This window comes from Mercurialis annua, linkage group LG2 (genome assembly GCF_937616625.2).
Source record: "Mercurialis annua linkage group LG2, ddMerAnnu1.2, whole genome shotgun sequence".
Classification (NCBI taxonomy): Eukaryota; Viridiplantae; Streptophyta; class Magnoliopsida; order Malpighiales; family Euphorbiaceae; genus Mercurialis; species Mercurialis annua.
Genome location: NC_065571.1, coordinates 3867463 through 3889828, shown reverse-complemented (window position 1 = coordinate 3889828; position 22366 = coordinate 3867463). Strand labels below are relative to the sequence as shown.

The 22366-nt window shown below is 32.8% G+C and overlaps 2 protein-coding genes across 3 annotated transcripts; one reads left to right on the top strand and one right to left on the bottom strand.

Moving 5' to 3' along the window:
- The first annotated feature begins 1623 nt into the window (after positions 1 to 1623).
- On the top strand, positions 1624 to 13144 carry LOC126667287 (flowering time control protein FCA-like). 2 transcript variants are annotated; one of them, XM_050360259.2, is made up of 18 exons: positions 1624 to 2291; positions 2507 to 2577; positions 2971 to 3049; positions 6900 to 6982; positions 7059 to 7110; positions 7435 to 7496; positions 7993 to 8059; positions 8445 to 8524; positions 8611 to 8675; positions 8956 to 9015; positions 9128 to 9287; positions 9595 to 9663; positions 9749 to 10270; positions 11114 to 11308; positions 11391 to 11612; positions 11686 to 11724; positions 12478 to 12529; positions 12730 to 13144. In XM_050360259.2, exons 1-18 carry the CDS (start codon positions 1766 to 1768, stop codon positions 12735 to 12737), a joined length of 2412 nt encoding a protein of 803 aa, XP_050216216.1. In that variant the 5' UTR covers positions 1624 to 1765; the 3' UTR covers positions 12738 to 13144. The 2 variants fall into 2 exon arrangements, with proteins under 2 accessions (XP_050216216.1, XP_050216215.1); XM_050360258.2 differs by having other exon boundaries at positions 7429 to 7496.
- On the bottom strand, positions 13137 to 14704 carry LOC126667289 (peroxidase 40). The gene is made up of 4 exons (XM_050360260.2): positions 14404 to 14704; positions 14131 to 14322; positions 13677 to 13842; positions 13137 to 13593 (listed from the first exon to the last, which is right to left on the bottom strand). The coding sequence occupies exons 1-4, from the start codon at positions 14659 to 14661 to the stop codon at positions 13187 to 13189; spliced, it is 1023 nt and encodes a 340-aa protein (XP_050216217.1). The 5' UTR covers positions 14662 to 14704; the 3' UTR covers positions 13137 to 13186.
- Between the last annotated feature and the right edge of the window lie 7662 nt (positions 14705 to 22366).

Here is a 22366-nt window from a genome sequence, read left to right as displayed (position 1 = left end):
CGCCCAGATGGCTGCAACTTAGACCACTAGGCCAAACCCGTGCGGGCATTACAATTATACTTTACATACATTTAATTAGTGAAATAGAGATTAGCTCAACTTTTCTTATAGACGTTTTTTGTTCTAATTAGAGAAAAATTGGAACTTCAATTTATGAAAAAAATAAAATATAAACAAATCAAGCAGAAAATAAAAAATTAAATTGTACTTACCCCAATCAAATCAGGCCGAAGTATATATACCAAGGGCATATGATTCCCTAATTATTTTTTCATTAATCTAAAATTAATTTATAAAATCCATTATAGCCAATTACATGCAAACAAGAGTGTCACAAATAATCGAGAGTTTTGACAGTTTGTCGATATTCGTAGAGCATTATTTATATAAGGACCCAGCACAATGCTACACCTGTAATTCTATGCCACAACACCATTATTATTCCTTATCACATATATTTCTCCTGGATTTTTATCATCTATAAAAATAGAAATAATAATAATAATTTCTTACATTCATCTATAAGGAGAATATATTCGACCTTTATCTCATAACATGAACCAGGTTCTGATGAAATTTAATAGAGTTTGATATAACTATTGTGAGGAGAAAATGGTAGGGGTGAGCAAGGCTAAGAATGGACCAATTTAAGTGAAATGGAATTATTTTAAATCTTAATAAACTGATTAAATTTGTTAATCATAATTAAACTGAATAAAATATTTAAATTTAAAAACCAAACTGAGTGAATTATGTGATTAATCCATAAACATATAAAGAATTATGATTAAAATAAATAGAAATATAAATATTCAGTTAATTTGATTAAAGATCTTAATCGTAATCAAGCGAAAATATTATATTAGCCGGGCCACATTATCCAAATTAATTAAAATCTTCAATTAAACTTAATTGAATTAATTAATTTTTTTATTAATGACTCATCGCCTAGGTAGTAAATACTAAATAGACCTCATTCAATCAATATTGTCCCGTTTCAGAAACGTGTTGGCCACAAAACTTTATTTTTTTATATAGAAAACATTAAAATAACACCGGTAAGTGTTGTTTTCTCGTGTATGTGTCTGTGTCTTTGCTGTCAACCTCTTCGTTGTTCTTCAACTCGTGTGTTACTCATAATTTGTCATTTTATTCAATTAAGAATAATAATCATTATTTTAAAATAAACTAACTTCCAAATTATTTTAAAATAAACTAACTTCCAAATTATACAAAATAATCGAGTTTATGTCCGTAATGGCCAAATTTTGAAATTAATTGACTTAAAAATTAAGAATATTGTTCCTAATTGATCTAAAATTTAAAAAATAAATTTTTTAATTAATTAAATTAATTAAATTAATTAATTGATCCTCATACATAAATTCACAGACATCAATGACCCCTTTGTTCTTAAGGTTTTTCAATCAAAATTAACTAAATTAATTAAATTGGTTAATCCCATTTAACCGAAAGTGACCCGATGATTCTCATTGGCCAAAAGGCCCAAAATGAAGCTCCAATACTCTAAATGGATTGACATTTATATGTGGGCCAAACTTATTCTATCCAGGACAAAAATAAGCTCAGCCCATAGACGCATTCGTTTTCTCCAACTCAACTGAAGAAACCGAGTTTTGTAACTCGCCAAAGCCTCAGCTCCGCCATAACTCGTTCCCTCCTCTTTAGTTTCTCAAGCAGCAGCAACACCGTACTCTCTCTCCTTTTTTAACTTAAAATTACTATTCCTATCGGATAAAATTACATGGAGAGGCAGAGAAACGACCGCTACGGCGGCGGCGGCGGCAACACCACCAACAGCAACAGTAACAGCAACAGTAGCAGCTACAATCAAGACTACTCGTACAGTAATAATATTAACAACAGTAATAATAGAAGACCTTCTCGCTTCTCCGATGGACCTACTCCACCGCCTCCTCGATTCTCCGATAACCGTTTTTCCGCCAACAACGATAGCGTCTCCTCCGAGTACGACCACCGCCACCACCGTCGTAGCCCTAATGATTACCGTCCTTCTTCAGCTGCCGCTTCTGATCACCGTGCTTTTGATAGTCCTCCGCATCCTCCTCCTTCTCACGGCAGTGCTGGAGGATTTGTTCCAATGGGAGCCGGCGGTGGTATGGATGGAGGGTTTCGCCCAATGGGAGGTGGAAATGGAGGATTTATGTCTAATTATCCGGCTCCAGCTCCGCTTCCGGAATTGCGACCTCCTCAGCCTATCTCCGGTCAAAAACGAGGGTTCCCATTTTCTGGCCGCGGAAATTCTCCTGGTATACCTTTTAATCTATACCGTTTCCTTTTCAATTATGAAATTCATGTATATAAATCATATTTAGCATACTGCAGGAGAATTTAACTTCAATCAAATTTGATTTTTTTCTCTTCCATTGGTTAAGTTACTCATTCCACAATTTAAGTTGAATTGCAACTCAATAAGTTATTAATGATTCTGAAGGTTTTGACATTTGTTTCCTCTTTATTTCAGATCATGTTGATGGTGGTGGGTTTGCCAAACTTTTTGTTGGATCTGTTCCGAGGACTGCTAGCGAAGAAGATGTAATTCCGAGTTATTTATTTAGTTGATACTACATTTGGGATATTGTGTTTTATACTTTATGATCAAGAAAGCCTGAAACCTATTTATCTTAAGTTGTATGCATGTAATATCCATGTATGCGTGATTGACGACTAAAGTGGGATGCTATTGGCAAAGCTCATTCGAGTTTCCCTCATCACTTTATATTCTTTGTGTTCATGTATTAGCGTCGTGTGTCTTTGCATTAGAATATATATACATATTATTATTAAGTTGCCACTTCATCTTCATCAGTTAATTTTTTTTCTAAAGCTTATGTGATTGTCTTTCTGTAACGTTTTAAGCTATTCATTTGACTTTTAGTGTAAGTTCAAGTTCCTGTATCCTGTTTAACGATGTTTATTTGTTGTCAGATTCGCCCCGTTTTTGAACAACATGGAAATGTGGTAGAGGTTGCGTTGATCAAAGATAAGAGAACAGGACAACAACAAGGTATGTATAAGCTCTATTTTCAATGGAATTATTATGATTTATACCTATCTCATTTCAGGTCCTCTAAGAGGCTGATGGGAGTAAAGTATGCTCATGTCACATCTCAGTTTATTTTTGCAACAAGTGTGGGACTTGTTGGTTTCGGTTATACCCCCTTTTCGTGTACATCCTATCAAAACAAGAAGCCAACTCTTGTAAACATACTAAAATTCAGTTTATGCATAGCAGTTGAGGACTTGAAGATGATTAGATCCTCGTCTTGTCGTAGTGGCTGCAACTGTTGGGGCATTACCCGACAAATCATTTGTATTGGGAGTGTCTGTTGCCATACTGTAGCTCTCTTATATTTCAATTTAAATTTCAGGATATTTGAAGGAAAAGCTTGTACACCTAGTGACATGTTTAAAAAAAGAATTAAGTTGTTGCTTTTTGAATGAGCGTTAAAGGAATTTCATGGTTTGATGTGATGTTATTAACTTGGGGGTTAACTTTGAATTGCTTGGAATGGCTGGTTCTCCACTTATGAATTGCTAGATGAGATGGTTTATGGGTTGGATGGTTTTATTTAGCTGTTGACTGGATCAAATGAGCCTTCATTGATGGTTTTATATTTTTAAAGTAGCATTGTAAGTTAAATGTATGTACCATCTTTGTAGGATGAATGTTGTGAATGGTAGTTGTTTGATTAATGTTCTTTTATCTCCAACACAGCTGGTTGACTTAGATCTACCAGTTGAATGCAATGTGAAGCTTCACTGTTAGTGACTAGGAGCCGGATTCTTGTGATGTATGGTTTGGATCCTTTTACTAAACATAGATGTGACAGTTATTTGCAATCGTGTATAGAGAATGTTACATATGTCACTCTTCTCCCTTTCTGAGACTAGCTCGTTGCTTGAGAGAAATATTAATTTGCATTAGCACCGAGTTAGTTTTTCTGCTTGAATCTAATGCGAATCTTATGATGCTCAATGCTAGGTATGTGGTAGGTTTTAGTTCTTGGATTTTCTTGTTTAAAGTCAAGCAGGAAGTTTATTGATTTGCTAGGTATGATGATAAGGAGTATGACATATTTTTGTGCTTTTATGTCAGGCTTTTGTATATAAAATAATCTTGTGGGTTGTTTTCTTTTTAATTTGAATCATTTGTCTTGGGTCTCTATTTTGTTTTCTGAATGTGTGGGTAGTCCAGCTCCAGTTATTGATATGCAAGCACTATTATACGGTCTTAAACTTTACAATTAAACTTGTGGATTGTTAATGGTTAGTGGCTTACTAATCCTTGTGAAGTTGAGAGCATTTGTGGTTACTAAGGTCTACCCTGCAGGTACCATTTTTCATTTTTGATAACAATTTGTTGTACCAATTACGGGTTCCATGGTTTGTTTTACTGGTAATTTAGTACATCAAGTATTTCGTAATGGGTAGATTAATATTTTCTTAACGTATACTCATTAGATTTGTACGCTCCCAAGTTTCCTGGTGATGGTTTCCCTTTATGCAACAGTCTGTTTTATTGCGTGAGATGTATCAATGGTCGTAATGCTTGTGGATATGGTGTGAGACATATTAATGGTGGTAAATTTTTGTTGACATTTCATGTGTCCTAATGATAGGTTGAATGCTTGTGGACGTGGTGTGAGACATAGTAATGGTGTAAATTTTTGTTGACATTTCATGTGTCCTAATGATAGGTTGAATGCTTGTGGATGTGGTGTGAGACATAGTAATGGTGGTAAATTTTTATTGAGATATCATGTGTCCTAATGATAGATTGTATACTTGTGGATATGGCGTGATGCACTTTTTTCTTCATTTAATCCAAAAGATAGTGGGCACTATATTTTATATTCTCTGATTTTTAATGTCAGTCATGTCCTGTTCTCTTTTTATGGTATGGATAATGCACAATATTCTAGTCATGCTTGAGCTTTTTATTGCCACCAGAGGGCCTTTTGTTTTCCCTAAATGTGATTGAAGACATAGTGATCATTTTTGGGATGTTATATTGTAGATCTCAGCCAGTGGTTACACAATTAATATCGTCAGTGGCAGCATCATCCGTAGTTATTTTTAGTATTGTGAAGTAGACATGGGTTTGAATTCTTGATTGGGCATTTTGTGGATGGAATTGGTAGAAGGTAGAAATAAGCACTTAATTTAATTTTCCAGTCCACACTTTGTTAATGGCTGGGATGCCCAAATCCAAATGGCCATGTCTTGGAAATTTTGCATTGAGGTTGTGAGAAAAAGTTTGTGCAAGTATAATTGCTTTATGATTTAATTTTATCAAGCATATTTGTTTAAGATGCGTGAATAAACATGACTATATTTTGGAACATTGCCTCGAGGTTGTGAGAAGGAGCTTGTACAAGTATTAGTCTTGTGGTTTGATTGTATCAAGCGTTATTGCTAATAGTTCTCAGAGTGAATTATTCAGAAATAATGGCGATTAGATTTTGATTGTCATTTTTTCTTGTAGCATAGCATTAAATCTTTTGTAAGAGTGTTTTTATTGATTGTAAGTTATGAGGTGATTTTGCGTATTTAAACATGGACCATTATAGCATCCTGCTTGCACTCATTATTTGGCATTCTTCTGGTGAAGGGCCTGGGAATTTGAGCCATGCTGCCCACTGTGAATTACATGCAATTGTATTACTTTGGTTGACCCAATAAAGTTCTAGGTACCTTCTTTGTATGGTGATCTCTGTTCTGTTTGACATTATCCCAGGTTCCTAGCTGTGGTTAAAGTTGTGAAAAATTAAGTAGCTCAGAGAAATTTGAAAATTTATGATCTTCATTTAATAACGAGTTCTGTGTTGTTACTACTATCTCAAAAGCATATAGAAGCTTAGTTTCATACCTTTTTAACCTATAGTTGCATCAGTTGTGTTTTTGAAATATAGAATTCAAAGGAGTAATGTGGGTAATCAAGGACATGCCGCATTCAGCTCTGTACTGATATCAGGTGTCATCCTGTTTGCTTTAGTCAGGATGAATAAGTGTTCTTCCACAATAGGATTTTCTCTCATGGGTTGTCGTGTGTATGAAGACATAGTTGGTATATGGGGAGAGGTCCCATTGGACTGTTCTGTATAATCAAGCATTAATTAATAGTAGTTCTGATGTATATTTGACTGTTCATTCCTGTCTTGTAAGAAAGACCTGAGATGCAAATGTAACATTTATGATGCGAGTTTGGATTTGTTCAATCTTCAATTTGGCAATTTCTAGAGAATGCGGTGGTGTTATTAGTTCATTATGCTAAATCATCATTTTCTTGTTATTCCTCTTTTCACCATACAGTGCTAGTTTGAAAATGAGTGGCATATGTAGTCATTTGTTTTTCTTCTGTTTTTAGAAGCAAGCTATTGCTCAATAGTTTGCAGAAGTACATTTTGATTAAGCATTACTCTAGTTTTTCTAAATTACAAAGGGGATGGAAATGAGAATCCATGCATATGGTTTCTGTATCTGTATGAACTTGATTAGTTGAATGAGTCTTTAGGTTATGGTCATGTCAAGACTTCCAACTGCTGTGATTTACATCTGTTTTAATGTAATACCTGTAGACTGGCATATTCACTAACCTTAGTTAGCAGCAACTTAGGATTATTTGTTAGTTTTTGAATCAGCAGCAAATTAGATTTTGTTACAGAGTTCTAATAATTAAGTTTAAATGTATGTTAGAAATGTATATTTAAATGGCCTCCATTAACCATTGCATTCATGTGTATGTACCTTTGATGCATGCATAACTGTAATGTTTGATTATTTGTGTGTATCTAGCATCGATACAAAAGTACCCTGCCAAGTAAAATCAGGTTAAAAACCTTTCACTTCTGCAGGCTGTTGTTTTGTAAAATATGCAACCTCAGATGAAGCTGACAGGGCAATCAGGGCTTTGCACAATCGACATACTTTGCCTGGAGTGAGTTTTATCCTATCACTTGTTTTGAATTCATACAAAACCATAGTTGTGCACATCTTTAACATCTCTTTTGCAGGGAGTAGGTCCTATCCAAGTAAGATATGCTGATGGGGAGCGAGAACGTCTTGGTATAAATCCATGGCTTATTAAACTATTGAGTGTGTGTATTTGTCGTTGTGTCCTTCAATTCGTTACGCAACATCGTTGCTTTATATCATAATTGATTGACAAAGATGCTGCAAATTATCTTTTGGAAGAGGCACTTTTGTGTGTTGTTTTCCCATATGATGAGATTGAGTCAAACATTTCTCGTTAGTAATTTCCCAAACGAGATCTTTTTTCCCCTCTCCTGAGATTTAAGCTTTGTAGGAAAGCGGGTATGTGTTATTTTCACCTTGAAATTATATTATTTCTAGTTTTAATACTCTTCATTTTTTATATGGTAGGTGCAGTTGAGTACAAATTGTTTGTGGGGTCCTTAAACAAACATGCTACAGAAAAGGAAGTTGAGGAAGTAAGTCCTGAAGTCAATTGATTAAGTTTATAATGCTGCTTAAATGAACACTTTTTGACAGACCCTCCACCCCATTGGAATTGTAAAACTTGTTCTTCTGATCTGATGATCAAAGAAACTGACTTGTCCTTTCGATGCCTATAAAGAGTTGTAGTTGCAAACTTTTTCTTTGAAGGCATTTAAGCTTTTGGGTGGGGATTCAACAATAGTTTTTTTATCTTCTTAACTCACCCCTGCATGCATATGCCATTGGGCTTGAAGCGTGAACAAACAAGCACACAATTTTACCTCACTTTGTGCTTGAATATTTTAATCAACCAAATGAGAGTTGCCAAAGGTTGAACTCTAGACCTTTCGATCATTGAAGCTCTGGTACTATGTCAAATAATCAATCCACCCAAAAGGGCAAGCTTTTAGGCGAGGCTCCGACAATAATGTTATTAACTTAACAGCATAAAATTATATAAATTGCTAAACTGATCTTCCCTTTTTTCAGATTTTTTCACCATATGGCCATATTGAGGATGTCTATCTCATGCGTGATGAAATGAAACAAAGTCGTGGTATGGTTTATGATTTCGTTTTTGTTTGAAAAAAATAATATTAGCTATCTTTTATATCTGCAAAATTATGGCTGACATCTACTAATTCAGTCTTTGTAAATTATGAGATGGTTAACTTAACACGTGTTGCCAATGTGGGCCTAGCCTGAATGGTTAAAGCGTCTCTAAGTGCATCGAGAGGTTGTGGGTTCGAACCACGCCTCGGTAACTAACAACTAACATGAGACTCCAAAGAGTCGATTTCCACCTTTGATAAAAAAAAAAAAAAAACTTAACACGCGTTTATCATCAACTCTGTAGATCAGTTTTGTCAGCACTCATGTACTGTTCTTCTTTTTTAATTTTGATGATGTTCATGTTTCCTTTTTTTTTTTTCATTCTAAAGGATGTGGATTTGTTAAGTACTCCCAAAGAGAAACGGCAATGGCAGCTATAAATGCTCTTAATGGAATTTACATAATGAGGGTATGCATTGCACATATTTTCCTTATTCATCTTTTCTGGTGTTGATTTTTCTGAATCTGTTCGAGGGGTGTTGTTTTTAATCTTAGGGTTGTGATCAACCATTGACCGTTCGATTTGCTGATCCTAAGAGGCCTAGGCCTGGAGATTCGAGGTTTGTTTGGCTGATCATCATTTCTTTTACATACAGCTCTTATTAACAATTTCTCTTTCATTCTGGTCTGGTTCGGGCTGTGGCGGTTAATATATATGAGGCACTGGGTGGGCCTTTGTTTTTTAATTCTTTTTTTTTTGTGTGTGTGGGTTGGGTGGGTTGTTGTGAATCGACAAAAGATTTTACAAGGTTTTATGTGCATTGGCTATTTTGAGGTTATGATTATATATACTTTTCTTGAGGTGTTAGTAATTTTCAACAGAGTGCTTTTGTTTTTTAGGGGTGGTCCTGCATTAGGAGGTCCAGGTTTTGGCCCTCAATTTCAAGCTCCAGGACCTAGGTATTCTCCTATGTCTTTGATGTGGTTAAAATTAATGCTTCATCACTTCAATGTCATACTCTTCTACTGCTGCCTGCTTTTTTAAGTCTTTTTTCTTACTTATTCATGTTAGGCCATCCAATTTTGGTGACTCCATGAGTGATCGAGTTCTACCTAATGCTTGGCAGCCAATAAGTCCGCAGAATATGGGGCCTTCCCCTAATTCTGGTATCCGTGGTTTTGGCGGTCAGTTTCCTCCTATGTCGGGTGATCTTGCTGCACCTTTGAATAAGGTAAGCTCATGTGGGTGATAAGATGCACAGCTGCTCCTAAATTAATCATTGAACTGGAATGTTATCTTGCTGTTTCGGAAGTTATATACATGTTCAGTGGTATATAGTGATTTGATATTCTGTTCAAGTTTGAATTTCCATTGGTTCTTGTTTCGTTTGAGCTGTTATAGTGTGGGTCTTGACGCATTGCTTATGTTACTTTTCTTTCATTCTTTGAACACAAGAATTTTTGGTTGCCCTATAAGCAAGAATATCTGGCCTCTGGTGCCCTTTAGCTCAATTATTTGTTACATGCTATGTTTGCTAGGGTGGTCTCTTTACTGGCCCTTCTGATGGTGCTCCTTCAGGACATGCAATTTCTTCCACAACACAACAGGTTTGTGAGTAATACCTTTGATGCCTGCATATTTTTTTACTGTCTTCCCATATTGACCGCTTGCAATACTTGATCTTTCTCCCAGGGTCTTAATTTGTCTTCACAGCAAGTCCATCGTGTTGGTCAACAAATATCACCATTGCAAAAATCCCTCCAATCTCCTCAGAATTTTCCACCTTCTCTTCAATTGAACCCTCAAGTTACATCTTACTTGCAGACACAAACTTCCCATTCTGGACAAACGCCTTTTACTCAACCAATGCCATCACAGCAATTTGTTGGCATGAGTGGTCAGTTGTCTACTCAGCCTCAACACCAACAGGGGAAACGACTACAACCGCCATTGAATGCTAACCCGCAGGCTCATTCTGTGTCTGCTGGTACAAATCAACAACTGCCTGCTCCGGCCCAGCAGCAAATGCTGCCACCTGTTCAACAGTCCCCTTCTCAGTTAGCTCAGATGTTGTCACAACAGACTCAAACTCTGCAAGCTACCTTTCAGTCATCTCAGCAGGCTTTCTCACAACTGCAACAACAATTGCAGATGATGCAGCCACCAAATCAAGGTTTATTGTTGCAGCAAAGTTCCCAGCCTACTAAACAACAGGTATTACTGAGAGTTCTTGGGTTTTAACTTATTGCATGCATCTCATTAGGGGAGAAGAGGCTTATCATAACAGTGAATGACAAGCGACTGAGGCTTTGCTATACCTTGCATTTGACGTCTTGTATTCTGAATGAAAGAACCAGGCTATGTACTTTTAATTGTACTAGTTTCGCATTACGTGCTATGCACGTGGCTCGTAACGTAACCCGTCAATGAACATATTAGTAAATTTATTATAATTATATATATTTTTTATTTATAATTAATATTAAATTAGTTAAGAATTTTTGTAAAAGTAAATATAATATATTCGGTTATTAAATTTTTTTCATACTGAATTTATTCTTCTCTTGGTTTTATAATAATCATAATTAAATAATTAAATTAATTTTATTAATAATATCTTTAAAAATAATAAAATAAAAATTTAAATAATAATATATTGACCAAATATATTATTTTAATTTTGTAGTTCAATCAAACTAAAAGATAGGTATTCCTACTAATTTGGAGACAATTTAGTTATTTTTTACATACTAAAATTAAATTGGAGATAATTTAGCTACCTATTCTAATTAGGACTTTAATTACAATAGTGATTAATTAAATAACTAATTAGTTAATGACTATAAAACCTTTATTTAGTAGTAAACTGAAAAGGATTATTCGGTAAATTTGCCTGTCCCCCCCCCCATCCGTGCTTTTATATATAGTATAGATAGATATAGATAAATTATATCCCCAGATCATGTGACATTGTTTTGATCACTATACATGCTACTGTTTGACATAATTACTGTCTTAATTAATTAGACGTGTAATTTCTGTATCATTATTGTTTAGTGGCCAGGGATTGCACCACAATCTGTTGCTAGCACTCCTCCTATTACACAGGCTTCAGAGGTGCCTGCGTCTACTTTATCTGCTTCTGCTGCACCTGTTGCGCAGTCAATGACTCCTGTAAAGTGTAATTGGACAGAGCATACCTCACCTGAGGGGTTCACGTACTATTATAATAGTATGACTCGAGAAAGCCGGGTGAGAAACTTGTTAGTTTAATTTCTCTCTCTACTCTGGCTTCTAATCTTTAAAAAAATGATGAGTTTTCTGTGGTGAACAGTGGGAGAAACCAGAGGAGTTGAATTTGTTTGAAAAACAACCACAACAGCAGCTGCAACAAAAACCCTCAGTTCAACAGCCTCAAACCCATTCAAACCCTCAATCGCAGCCCACTCAACAAGTGCCACAAGCACAACAGATTCCATATCAAGCTCAGTTTCAAACACAGTTTCGGCACCAGCACCAGCACCAGCAGATGCAACAGCTTTCTTTTCCTTCACCGGTCAGTGGTTATATAACTTTTGGCTCTTATAAAGTTGGTTTTCCAATGCTGATTCCGTTATGTTGAAATTCAGTATGCTGCTCCTGGAGTTCGAGTCCAACAAGATGCTCAGGTATTTATCATAGGAGAGCTTGTTTATGTGGTTTGCTGATATACGTTAATACCTTTCCAGAATGTGTCTTCACATTTTTTGGTCTTCTAGAAAAAGCCAGTAAGAACTTAAAATGAAGATCAAGTTTAGTAGTTGCTCTTATCATTAAGAACTTGACATGAAGACTGAGTTTGGTAGTTGCTCTTGCTGTTCATTAATCTTTTATTTATGTAGTAATATGATTCAAAAGGTCCTGCTTATAGAATGTGTAGCAATCTAGTTTTTTGCATTGGCATCGGATTGTGCAAGTGCTATTAGCAAATTATTAGTTTGCGGATGTGGCCACTATGAAAATGGTTCATCATAGTTTAAGTCTGTTTTTCCCTGGATGCTCTTGTTATTGGAATGATCCTGATCTATGGCAATTTGTGGAAGTGATTTTCGCCACGAGTGTGCAAAATAGGTCAACTTACAGAATACAATGTAACAAGAATTTGACAATAGAATGAAATGGAAGAAGTGGATAAGTGGGTGCTCTTGGTGAAAATATGGCTTCTGCCTGTTCTTTAAACTCAATTATGTTGCAAGTGAATTAAATACTCCTTGTTTCTTCTGTCTTATGCATCTTCTTGGCTTTTCAAAAACATATTTATACACAATTACCTGCAGCATCTAATTCAGTCAATGATCCATCACACTTCCATTTTTTATTTTTTAAATGTTTCTCGTTTTTCTATAATTTTATTTTGTTTCTGAAGACATCTTCTGCTACAGGGACATCAGTCTGCTCAGGAGTGGATGTGGAAGAATAAGACTCCAGGTTCAGGTAATTACAACTAACTCTAAATTTTGTTTGATGATGTTGGAAATAATGGTGAAGGAATAAATGACCAAAGGCTTTGTCTCTTTTAAAAAGTAAATTATCTCAGAAGATGGCTGTATATCCCTTAAATTCACCGTAATTAATAAATTTTGGAATTAATCATTCCTCCGATGTTAGAATTCCAATTCTTTTTTTCCTTCCAGGATCATAAAATAGATGAGCACAGTCCATTCTAGGGAGGCACATGGGAAAAAGAAGCTGCTATTTGGTTCCTAGTAAGAGAATGGTAGCTAACTCGTTCGCTATACTGGTGCATGCAAAAGCAGGTACCGCTACGAGCTTGAATGCAAAATGATGCGTGAAACTGGATTGGTATCTCAATCCTCTAGTTTCCTAGGTTAATTGTGGGAATTTAGAATCCCAGTTCAGCAAATTAATCATATGCATCATGAGTGCATACCACAGGAAATGCATTATGTAACATTGTGTATTGTATTATGCAGCAGAAGTTCGTTTAGATTGATCTTGAGCTTTGAGTAGAAACGTTAAGTGTCATAATAATCAAAATTAGTTAATTAATTATTGAAACTCCCTTCTACAGGATAGTTCATACTTTAATACGAGATTCTTTTATTTAGGTTAAGTTCATGAGCATTAGTTTTAGTTAACAACCCTACAGTTCCGACGTATTTCCCCACTGTTCCCAGTCAGTTTCCCTAGGCTTCCCATTCTTAGCATTGAATTCTTGAAATCATCAAAGAACAATAACGCGTCCTCTGCATAGGATTCAACAATCCTACGCGATTGCTCATTATCGGTCACAAGGGCCTGGTCGGATGGGAGTAATCCTTCACCCGAAAGAAGATTGATATAGTACTGGTTGTCGAATGTCGCTGGTGTAGCCAAGTCGAGATGTGCTAGCGTTGTAGTGCTCTCAGATTCCGAACATAGTTGTCGTAGCGACTGAATGAATTCTATATTAACGTCAGGACCGCCGATAGAGGCGCTCAGTCCTTGTAGTCTAGATCTGAAAGTTGAGCATCGGGCCTTGCCTATAGTGTGCCCACCTGCAACAAACATTGAGTGTTAGTACAACACTTTCGGCAAGTGCCTAATGGTAAATTAATATGGAGACAAGCTATGACAATACCAGAAAGAGCGACCACATCATTTAATGTGAGTCCAACATTTTGAAACTTAGCTACTAATATTGCCACCGTAGAATTTGGAGCTGGAATGTTGTTAGAAGCTGCAGCTTTGCTAGCACTCAGACTGTCTTTCCTGCCCAATTGAACTTCCCAACTCGGTCCACCCGACTGCATACACAATAATTTCTAAGATTAGCTTAATTATTTAAAAAAAAAAATTATTTAATGGGATATCTTGGTACTAGACAACTGATTTCAATCAAATAAAATTATAATTCTAGGAGGATAAATTTATAATGTAGGGGTAAAGCAGTAATTTCGGCCTAACTTCAGGGTGATTATTATAATCTTCTCTTATAATTTATGATATATCTACACTTGAACAGTGCAGTTGATATTTTGGAATTATGAGAATTTAATGCATGTAAAAAGTAAGTAAACAGGATATAAACATACTAGAACCACAGAATCTCTGGCGGCAATTGCAAGAATATCAGCACAGGATACAGTTTCAGGACAGACAGATTCCAGATCAGATTTAATGGAATCGATCACTTCAAATCCTCTTAAAGAATTCAAATTAGGTGGTGCAGTTTTTTCACCAACAAAATTATCAGTATCATCCAGCAACACTGATGCATCACACCCCTGCAATCAAAATCCAACTAAATTTAACATACCAAAATATATAAATAACTAAAAGATAGCAAATTTAGCGTGAAAACGTGCATTAACAAAGCAGTCGTGAAAATGAAGACGAAGCAACGAAGCTGCCATTCTTGGATCTTGAGAAATTGCAGTTTCAGCCCAAGAATAAACTATAGCCTCTGCATCTGGGCAGCTTTCTTGGTAAATGCTGAATTGGAGATTAAAACCTATGTCATCTACACAAGTTTCATTCAATGGTGTTGTGGTTTTTGCAAATGTTGGAACTATGGAACTAAGCATTATGATCAAACTGAAAGCTAATAAGTTGTGTTTGGCCATTTTGTAATATTTCTGCTTGCTGCATGTGAATTGGTGTTGGAGATTGTAATTCCTATGTAATATATAGAAGTTCCTTCGGGGAAGATTATGTCATGTACTTGTGGGTGGTTAAGAGACAAAACTTGATACTACTTAGAAAAGGTCAAGTTCATTTATACCTAATGCGAGGGGGAGCGCGTTCAGTTCAACCCGAACCAAATGGCAGTAATTTTTTTTTTAAAATAGAACCGAACCAAAATTTTAGGAATTAGAAAAACATTTCAACTTAAACAAACTGGACTAGTCGGTTCATCTGATTTTTTCGATTTGATTCAATTGTTTTGGTTCGAATTACATTTAAATTTATCTAAAAAGTTTAATGTCCAATACTGAATCGGCTAACTGAATTGAACTAAATTTGTCAGGTCAATTTGATTATTTGGTTTGGTTCGATTTTTACACATTCCTACCTAATGTCATGTGCTTCCCTTATGCATGCCTTTTTTTGGTATCTTTTTTATTATCTCAAGCCTGATATTGTACGTAGAAGTTTTTCTTCTGATTCTTGTGCCTATGACTATGGCTGTTGAGACTTATTCTTAGGTTTTGGTTGATACGGTTTTTGAACTGTTCCATTTCATTACCTCATTTCATGCAGTACGTAGCAGTGTCAGGGTATTGAATTTTGGGAGCTTTTGGTGCCATTTCACATCGGTCATCACATTTTTATTTATTTTTATTTAGACGCTAAAATTTAGAAGTACGAGCAATGAGAAGTTTCTTAGTGATTTTAACGCCAAATTGAGCAACAAATTTTTCTTCTTGCACTAAATGAAAGTTTAATGGCTGTAGAAATTTACTATCCATTATTGGTTAAAGAGAAAATATGACATAGGGCAAGATCCGGTTACCATGTAGACTCAATTTAACTTAAAATCATATAGGAATTTCTCATTGCTTGTGATTTGAAGTTCAATTTAAATTGATATAAATTAAAGTTTCATAATCAAATTGAAAGATCATATGTTTATTTTGTTATATGACTTTCCAATGTAATTTACTCTTCATCAATGAATTCTATCCTTGAAAAAAAAAATCAAATTGTAGCAACATAAATATTAAATAGGGACCCTGAAAATTTAATATCCTAACGAAGAAGAAGAATTTGAGCCTCTTTTCTTAGGGTATAAGTAATGTTACTGAGATGTATAATTGATCAATTTATACATATTTTAAACTTAGTATTTTTTTTTGTAGGAGAATAATCAAGAAATGGACGTACAATTAAATAATTTACTCCAACTCTTATGTTTACATAAATTTATAAAATAATTTTCTTCTTTCTTCTAAAATTGTTAGAAATCGAAACGTCTTTTTTTTTTCATTTTTCTAATTTTTGTTTCAATTTTTTTTTAAAACGTGTTCAAAAGTGAAAGCCGTTTTCGGGGAGATTCATAAAAAAAAAAGCTCCCATGCCTATATACTATTGGAAATATGTGAATATGTAGTCAATTCATCAATTAATCATTTAATCATAAACGTAGTATATACCTAAAAGTTCAAACTGTTAGAAGGGTTTTAACTTTCAAAAATAATATTATATCTAATACATTTTGCCGCACCATTGAATTTAAAGCATGAACAAAACACATATTTATTTTATATTGTGTATTTAATTAATCAAATGAAATTCTCAAATATCTAGACTTTCGACCATAAATACTCTGGCACTATGTTAAATAATCCATTCACTTGAAAAATTAAGCTATTAGACGAGCTTTCAACAATAAAATTAACGCTAACAGTCCCTCCAATTATGAATTATGCGTACTCAAGGACTAGGTTTATAACTTTAGTCATTAATGATCATATTGCGGATTTAGCCCTGCCTAAATAAAACACACTTATTTCTCACAGTATACATTCTCCTACAAAAGCAGTGGTTCTAACAAAACTATAATATACCACAAAAATGTACACTAAAATATACTCCCTCTGTTCCGTAAAAATTAGAAAAAATGCCACCTTTTTTTGTCCCGTAAAAATAGAAAAAGTGGAGTTAGTTAAGCCAAAAATTATCAAAATAATCCTACATTAAATGCATATTCTGGAAAGATAAATAAATGAGTTGTAAGTGCTATAATTAGTAAAGCGGCTTTGGGTAGTGTACATGACTAATTGATTAGAAAGGACAATTTAGACAAATTATCACAAATTATCTATAAATAATTATTTTTTTAATTCTTGTAAAATAGATGTTTTTTTTTTATTTTTTATGGGACGGAGGAAGTAACTTTTAAAAAATTGTTTATAGAAATTATTTATTTTTTGATTTTTCAAAATAACTTTATAATTATTTTTTTGGAGTAGGGTCCGGCGCTGTCTGGTCTTACTTTGTCTCCGTCACACACATATATATATATATATATATATATATATATATAATTTATTGTACATTAATTCATAATTCATTAATATATATTGGATAACTTTTTGTTGTATGAAAAATTAGAACATATATGGAGAGAAACAAGCTTTTGATGATCAATCAAATAGCTTGAGATTAATATTTGAGTATTTGATTCGAGTATATATGTATATAGAATGAAAGTATTAATCAATTGGAAAATAAACGCACCATACATGGTCTTAATTCCTTTACCAATGGCATAAATACATATAATCTAGCCCATTACCAATGTCAGGAATCTCTTACTAAATAGCAAATTCTTATAATTTTTGCAAAATCTATCCAAACCTTCAAAATTTTAATATATTCCAACGGATCAATTTATTAAAAATCTATTCAATTTTCAAAAATCAATGTAATATTTTTAAAAATTAATTTACCTGCATCATATAAAATCGCAGTTGACAATTCTTCTGTTTTTAAATCTTTTTAAAAAGAATTACACATTTATAAACCACTTAGACCTAATTGAATAATTTTTCAAAAAAATTCTAGCAAGTTTACCAAATTGTGATAGATTTACAACATATAAAAAGTTTGAATAAATTTCAAAAAATCATAAGGTTTCGCTTTTTTGGAATTTCATTCACATTGTTTTTTATTGTCGTTTTAAAATTCGATGATATTAGCTGTTGTTATTGAGTTTGTATGTATGTGGAAAGAAACTTTTTATGTAAATGGTAGACTTGTAATTTTATATAAAGATTGTAAATTTATTAATAATTAATATACAGAATGAAACTTTATATGTAATATATGGATGCTGAATTATCTTATCAAATAGATTTCTTATTGCCCGTCAGTTGAAAAGTCACCAGACATCGAAACAGTAGTGCAATTGCAAAAAGAATTGATGGTTAATGAAATTATGTACTTTTAAATGACGCGATAGAGTTATAATTTCATACAAATATCATAAATTATTTATAATTAACCCAAAATTAATATAAAGACATATATCCTTAACTAATTAACATAAGTAAAATTTTAATAGTCATATTTTCATATCATTTGTTGATACTAAAAAATGAAGTTATAGTTTCAAAAAACATCTTACATGTTTAAAAATTTAACAAAAAATATTATATAACTTTGCACTCCTCTAATAACAATTTTATCTATATTTATTCATGAATTTGAATATCCGTTCACCCATGTCTGTCCGTCTTGGCCTAGACTTGAACAACATTTTGTGTCTCAAATCAGACCCGAGTCTGAGTCTAAAAAAACCCAGTATTTTATAAAGGAGCTTGGACTTATTACTAAAAATCTTAGGCATGCACAAACCCATACTTAGCCCATAAAAGTAGTATGTCCGGGCTGAATTTGAATAGTAAATTTAAAATCTGAACCGAACTCGAACCAGTTTTAACTTGTATATACAAAAGTCGAATCTGCCCAAATACGGTCCGAGCCGTTATAAGCCCGGCCCATGAACAACTCTAGTTTCATCCTATAAATTCTCTTAAAAGTTAAAATAGCCAATGAATGACTTTTTTTTAATGAATGTCCAAGAACTAACTTTATATAAATTCTCATTAATACGTAGATAACTAAGAATAGCTTAACTGCTGGAATATCTTTCAAAAAAAAAAATATTGTAATTCCATATCGTGAAGGTATTGCATAATATATATTTGTATATTGAAACTTAAATAAATAAATATGTATTCCATAAGTATAATCTAGCCACTAGTAGAAACGTGGTTCAAATTTAAAAATCTAAAACTAAAATCCTAATGATTTTATTAAACAAGTTTAATGGAGGGTTGATCATTTAAGGAAAAAAGAAAGAAAAATGGAGATATATTATTAAGCACACAATTATACAAATCTAAATTGATGGAACTTTTACTCTAAACACACACTAGGGTTGCAATTTTCCATTATTTCCACTTTCCAACAAAGCGATGCTTAAAGGCAAAAATTATGCCTTTCCCGTCATTTATTTGTATTACTAAAGAATATTCACTGCAGCTATATAGCATGGACACATTTATATATAATTTCAAGAATATATCTTCTATCATTTATCAAGTTCTTTCTTTCCTCTATTTTAAAAAAATTACTTTATGAAAAAAGAACCCGACCTAGCTATAGTTAAGGCACAATCAACTAAAAATACTCAATCGTTTTGACTTTTTTCATTTATGGTATGACCTTTTAAAAATATTATCTTTGACATGATTCCGATAAATAAATTTCAATTCTATCCGGCAACTCAATTTCTTAAAAAGGAAGTCAATACTTTTTTGATTTTGTTCAGACCAAACTTTTTAGTTTCTAATCTAATTTTGATAAGTAGGTCTTGACAAAAAAAATATACTAGGTTTGATCGTAAATGAAAAAAAATTGACATATTTGTCCGATTATAATTGAAATGTACTTAGCAAAATTTGATTATATATAATTAATGTTTTGAAAGATTAGGTCATAAAGAAAAAAAGTTCAAAAAATTGAATATTTTGTTTGACGTTTTTAGAATATTGAGACATGAACGAAAAAAAAAAGCCGAAAACACGATATTTTTTTGTTAATTATATGCAATGCATACACAGCTAGCTAGCTAGATCTTTCTTTTCACACAAATACGTATATATAGCGAATTACGTTAGCTCCACTTTGGAACAAGATCTTCAAGTGTGAAAATATGCATAAATTCCGGATGCTAGGAATATTATATTAATATATATATTTATTTTATAGTGTACATATATATATACACTTCCATTATTAAGAGCATCCCCAATGGTATTCTCTATTTGAGAGAGCATATTTTATAAAATAGAGAGCATCTTGCATATAAAGAGCATATTTTTTAATTTTATTACAATAGACTCTCTAAATATAACGTTTTATTCAATAAGTATTAATTTATTTAATTATTATATTTATTTTTTTATTGTAATTTTTATTTCTAATATTTTTTATATTAAAATAAAATCAAAACACATATTTTTAAAAATAAAAAGATAGTCTATATATTTTGAATTTGAAATTTTATTGAAAAGATAAGAAGTAGAGAGTGAATTTGACTCTCCACATGTGGAGAGCCAAACTCACTCTCTTCTTTAAATTTAAATTATAGAGAGTCCATTGGACTTCAAATTTTGCATGAAACTCTCTAAATTAAAGAGTTTGATATATTTAGAGAGTGCATTGGAGATGCTCTAAAAATTTGATTTTTTGAACAAAATTAATATTCTTCAGAAGATGAAGCTTATTGGTATATTAGAGATATTGATTGTACATTTTGGAAAAAATAATCGTTTCCACATCATCTCATCATTACTTTTGCAAATTTTCAAAATAAATTGCTGGCTAAAATCCAAGTGGTAATCTCTACTTAATTCAATTTCTTCATACAATCCCATAATTAACTTTTAAGAATGGAAATTTGATTTCCAATTAAAAGATCTTGTTGTTGGAAGCTGCACATTATATATAATAGGCAAAATGATTTTATATATCCATATACCTTTTATCATATATATATTCCTAAAAAAATTAAATAAGTTGATCCGTCAATTTGACAAGTTGGAGACAATTATATTCAAAGTCCAATTTAATTAAAATTATAGAATTTTTCTTTTATGACGGGACAAATGTGCCTTAAAATTATTTTCGAATGATACTCAAATTAGAGACAAAATTATCCTTGGAGCTTCATATAATTGATTGTTAAATATGGCGTTAGAGTCATTATAATTGGAAGATTAGTTCAATTGCTAATAATTTACATTTGACTAATTAAACGTATTAGAATATATATATATATATATATATATATATATTTGTTCACACTTCAAATTCAATAGTTCTTTATTTACGAAGCCGCTTCAAGTTTAATGGCCATTCGCTTACGAAAATTTATTAAATATAACGACATCGCTGAAATTTTATATAATCGACAATGACAATTTAAACTTTAGGGTGAATTGGTTATTTTTAAATCTCCATACAGATACATGTATCTATGAATATGTGTCTAATCAATAATCAGTGAATTATGGGGAGGCATAATTTATATAGGATCTTCATTAAAGTGAGAGATAGTACTGAACGCAATGGCTTATGAATCAAGTGGTTTCTCTCATTGCGAAGGATTAGACATGACTAAACCAGTCATCTACAAATCATGTATGGCTTTAAGTAGCAAAATAAACATATCATGAGAAATGAACTAAACAAACCTAGGAACGACAATGCAATATGGACAATGACTTAACAAGGTAAAAAAAAGACAAGTTTTTTGTCTTCAACAATGCTTAAAGCAACACCATATCTCTACCAAAATCTTTCACCATATCCTCTCTTCAATCTCCATTTTCTTTGCTCAAATCAACATTCAATGCCTTCAAATCCCATCTCTATATATACCTTAAAATGCCATGATTCATTAAGAATGTATAGACTATAGTGCTGGTCAAGTGTTATTGTTATAACTTCCCAATTTCCGGACATCGGGTAATTGTTTTTCGGAGTTATAAACCATTGTTTTATTTTAGTGATCGAATTTTAATTTAACTTTTTTTTTTGAAAATTGCATCAAACTTCATTAATCGAATTTGAAACAGTTACATTTGTAAGAAATTCGGAAAAATTCAAAAACTAAACCCGATGACCTGACATGGAACAGACAACATGCTGCCTGATTCGCAGATCTACTTACGAAAATAAAAAATAAATTATCTAACTGTTTCGCCAATAAAGTACCGTTCTTCGCTCAATCTTCACCATCACCCGCAAACTGATTTATAAAATCAGAAACTACAGCCATGACAACGGTTTTCAGATAAACATACACTAAGTGAAAAACAGTTTTTACTTAATAATATTTATATGACAATCGGTTTTGCTAATTTATCCAATATTTGTCAAATATAGAAAAACCAGTTAAAATCAATTGCCACTAGACGGTAAAAATAAACAAAAAAAAAGTTTGATGAATAAATAAGCAAATTTAATTGTCACATTTTAGCATGAAAAGCTTCTATTGAAATAAAATAAAAAACTAACTAAAATAAAACAAAACAAATCGAAATTTGGTTATTAAAATAAAATAGAATGATAGTTTAATAACTCCGAGAATCAATTTTACCCGCAAACATCATCTTTAGGGTTTACCAGCATAATCTGAGTTACCAACATTTTACCATTCTAGTCATATTTCTTTATATTTTATTTTGAAGAAAAAGAAAACCCTAACCCTAAAACTGCTAATATTCAACTATCCAACCAAAGAAGAAGAAGAAG

Coding starts and splice junctions, on each gene's coding strand:
- LOC126667287 (XM_050360258.2), top strand. CDS start 1,766: ATGGAGAGGCAGAGAAACGACCGCTACGGCGGCGGCGGCGGCAACACC. Junction 7,497..7,992: donor CAGAAAAGGAAGTTGAGGAA/GTAAGTCCTGAA, acceptor CCCTTTTTTCAG/ATTTTTTCACCATATGGCCA. Junction 8,525..8,610: donor ATGGAATTTACATAATGAGG/GTATGCATTGCA, acceptor TTTTAATCTTAG/GGTTGTGATCAACCATTGAC.
- LOC126667289 (XM_050360260.2), bottom strand. CDS start 14,661: ATGGCCAAACACAACTTATTAGCTTTCAGTTTGATCATAATGCTTAGT. Junction 13,843..14,130: donor CCAGAGATTCTGTGGTTCTA/GTATGTTTATAT, acceptor TTGTGTATGCAG/TCGGGTGGACCGAGTTGGGA. Junction 13,594..13,676: donor TGATGTGGTCGCTCTTTCTG/GTATTGTCATAG, acceptor TGTTTGTTGCAG/GTGGGCACACTATAGGCAAG.